The 3,045-nt window shown below is 47.6% G+C and overlaps 1 protein-coding gene across 1 annotated transcript in view; it reads left to right on the forward strand.

Moving 5' to 3' along the window:
* The window catches only part of eps8a (EGFR pathway substrate 8a, signaling adaptor), a gene marked incomplete at its 5' end in the record, with an annotated part of 25,130 nt that overhangs the window by 2,169 nt on the left and 19,916 nt on the right, over positions 1-3,045 (forward strand). The window contains 6 exon segments of the mRNA XM_014028166.1: positions 935-1,008; positions 1,174-1,335; positions 1,430-1,579; positions 2,156-2,238; positions 2,323-2,459; positions 2,849-2,907. Of these exon segments, the coding sequence (XP_013883620.1) occupies positions 935-1,008; positions 1,174-1,335; positions 1,430-1,579; positions 2,156-2,238; positions 2,323-2,459; positions 2,849-2,907 (665 nt within the window).

Consider the following 3,045-nt stretch of genomic DNA (forward strand, 5'->3'; position numbering starts at 1 on the left):
TGAATATATCATAGCAGCATGTTTTTAGTTCTCAGGTTTATTAGGTGACCCTGAATGCATCATAGCAGCATGTTTTTAGTTCTCAGGTTTACAGAGTGTCCCTGAATATATCATAGCAGCATGTTTTTAGTTCTCAGGTTTATTAGGTGACCCTGAATGCATCATAGCAGCCTGTTTTTAGTTCTCAGGTTTATTAGGTGACCCTGAATGCATCATGGCAGCATGTTTTTAGTTCTCAGGTTTATTAGGTGACCCTGAATGCATCATAGCAGCCTGTTTTTAATTCTCAGGTTTATTAGGTGACCCTGAATGCATCATGGCAGCATGTTTTTAGTTCTCAGGTTTATTAGGTGACCCTGAATGCATCATAGCAGCCTGTTTTTAGTTCTCAGGTTTATTAGGTGACCCTGAATGCATCATGGCAGCATGTTTTTAGTTCTCAGGTTTATTAGGTGACCCTGAATGCATCATAGCAGCCTGTTTTTAGTTCTCAGGTTTATTAGGTGACCCTGAATGCATCATAGGAGCCTGTTTCCAGCTCTCAGATCCTGCTTGTTGGTTTGTTCTGTCTGCAGCTGCAGCAGCTGTGTCAGACTGATGTGGTCTCTGCAGGTCCAGATAAGGTTCTGTAGTCCTGAACAGAACAAACAGCTGCTGACAGCAGATACAGAACAAAGTCAGATTTATGGAGGGATGGTCTGTCAGGACCAAGGTGGCCTGCCTGTGTTCTCACAGAGCTTGGTTTATTTTTGACTGGACTAAACAAAATGTCCTTTGACCCGGTGGACAACCGGACTCTGGACCATTGGTCCTGCTGCAGAGAAAGACCCCYTTAAAGGCTGAACCATTACTGATGGGTTCCCCTCATTGGACTCCAGATGTTCTCCAGATGTTCTGCCAATCATCCAGTGGACTAACTTCTCTCCTTCTGCAGAACCCAAGAAGCAGTACACCAGAACCAGAACCAGCATCAACAGCCTGACGGACACGTCCCAGTACCATGTGGAGGTGAGACCGGTCCCTTAAGTTCTTACTGTGTGTTTTGTTTCTGGACTCTCAGAAGGAAGGTTCTCATGTCAGAACCAGAACAGAACCTGATCAGATGAATGGATGAGTTCTGGATGTTTCAGGTGTGTTGCTTGTCAGAACCCTGAGTCCGTTTGTCCCCCTCAGCACCTCAGCACCTTCGTGTTGGACAGGAAGGACGGGATGGTCACGGTGGAGGACGGCATCAGACGTCTGCGGCTGCTGGACGCCAAAGGGAAGGTGTGGACCCAGGAGATGCTGCTGCAGGTGGAGGACAGGGCGGTCAGCCTCGCAGACCTGGAGACAAAGGTGGGACCAGAACTWTCGATGTGCTCCTGGAACCCAGGACAATCAGGGATTGGGTCCGGTTCCGTCCCTTATTTAAAAAAMATTTTGTTTTTAGAACGAGCTGGAGAACTTCCCRATCAGCTCGATCCAGCTGTGCCAGGCCGTGATGAACAGCTGTAACTACGACTCCATACTGGTCCTGGTCTGCAAGGACCAGAACCAGACCAGACCAGACCTACACCTGTTCCAGTGTGACGACATCAAGGTAAGAATCAGTAGTCTCTGTCAATAGACTCTGTCAGTAGACTCTGTCAGTAGACTCAGTCAGTAGACTCTGTCAGTAGACTCTGTCAGTAGACTCAGTCAGTAGACTCAGTCAGTAGACTCAGTCAGTAGACTCAGTCAGTAGACTCTGTCAGTAGACTCTGTCAGTAGTCTCAGTCAGTAGACTCAGTCAGTAGTCTCAGTCAGTAGACTCAGTCAGTAGACTCAGTCAGTAGACTCAGTCAGTAGACTCAGTCAGTAGACTCTGTCAGTAGACTCTGTCAGTAGACTCTGTCAGTAGACTCAGTCAGTAGACTCTGTCAGTAGACTCAGTCAGTAGACTCAGTCAGTAGACTCAGTCAGTAGACTCTGTCAGTAGTCTCTGTCAGTAGTCTNCTCAGTCAGTAGTCTCAGTCAGTAGACTCAGTCAGTAGACTCAGTCAGTAGACTCTGTCAGTAGACTCAGTCAGTAGACTCAGTCAGTAGACTCAGTCAGTAGACTCTGTCAGTAGTCTCAGTCAGTAGTCTCAGTCAGTAGACTCTGTCAGTAGACTCAATCAGCTGTGTGTTCCAACAGGCCAATCTGATCCGTGCAGACATAGAAAGTGCCATCATCGATGCCAAAGGAGGCAAAGTAAAGACACGCCCAGAAACCCTGAAGTAAGATCAGAACTTCAGTTACATCACCTGTTCTCAATACTGCAGCTGATTGGCTGACCTACCTACCTACCTGTCTGTGTGCAGGATGATCCTGAAGAGCGACGGCATCATCCCACCTCCCCCCGCCATACCAGCCCCCGAGGCTCCAGCCTCATCTAATCAGGTGGACCCTAAGGGCCGTGTGGCAGCCTGGTCAGCCTGGGCCAATGAGCAGCAGCACTGTGAGTGATGTCATAGAGGGGGAGGGGCTACTGATTTAACATGTCTGCATGTTCTGAAGGAAACGTTTGACTTTAATAAACAGGAAAAATCTTCAAAACAAGATGAGTTTTATAAAAAGGAGGAGGCAGAGTGGGGCAGGAGAGTTCCTGGTGGGGCTCTGAGGTTGATCAGAACACAGTCCTATATTTAAACTTATTGTCATCTGTTGGTTTAATCATCTGTGGCCCTGAAGCTTTATCTATGCTCTTCATCATCTTCATCATCACGTCAGCATTCAGCTGAAACTGGAGTGGATTAAAACCACGTGCAAATAAACAACAACAAAATGTTTACTGCTACACAACACAAGTTCTGATCGGTGTTGTGAAGTTGGATGTTTGTGTTGCAGACGAGCATCAGGACGAGCGGCCCGTGGACCTGACGGCGCTGGTGGTGGACCGGGATGTGGTGAGTCTGTCAGGTCTGAGAACAGAACAACAGATGTGATCTGACTGAAGGCGGGACAATAATCAGAGTCTGGAGGGAAAATCTTCTTACATAACACTGTGTGTGTGTGTGTGTGTGTGTGTGTGTGTGTGTGTGTGT

The sequence above is a fragment of the Austrofundulus limnaeus genome, unplaced genomic scaffold (genome assembly GCF_001266775.1).
Source record: "Austrofundulus limnaeus strain Quisiro unplaced genomic scaffold, Austrofundulus_limnaeus-1.0 Scaffold723, whole genome shotgun sequence".
Classification (NCBI taxonomy): domain Eukaryota; kingdom Metazoa; phylum Chordata; class Actinopteri; order Cyprinodontiformes; family Rivulidae; genus Austrofundulus; species Austrofundulus limnaeus.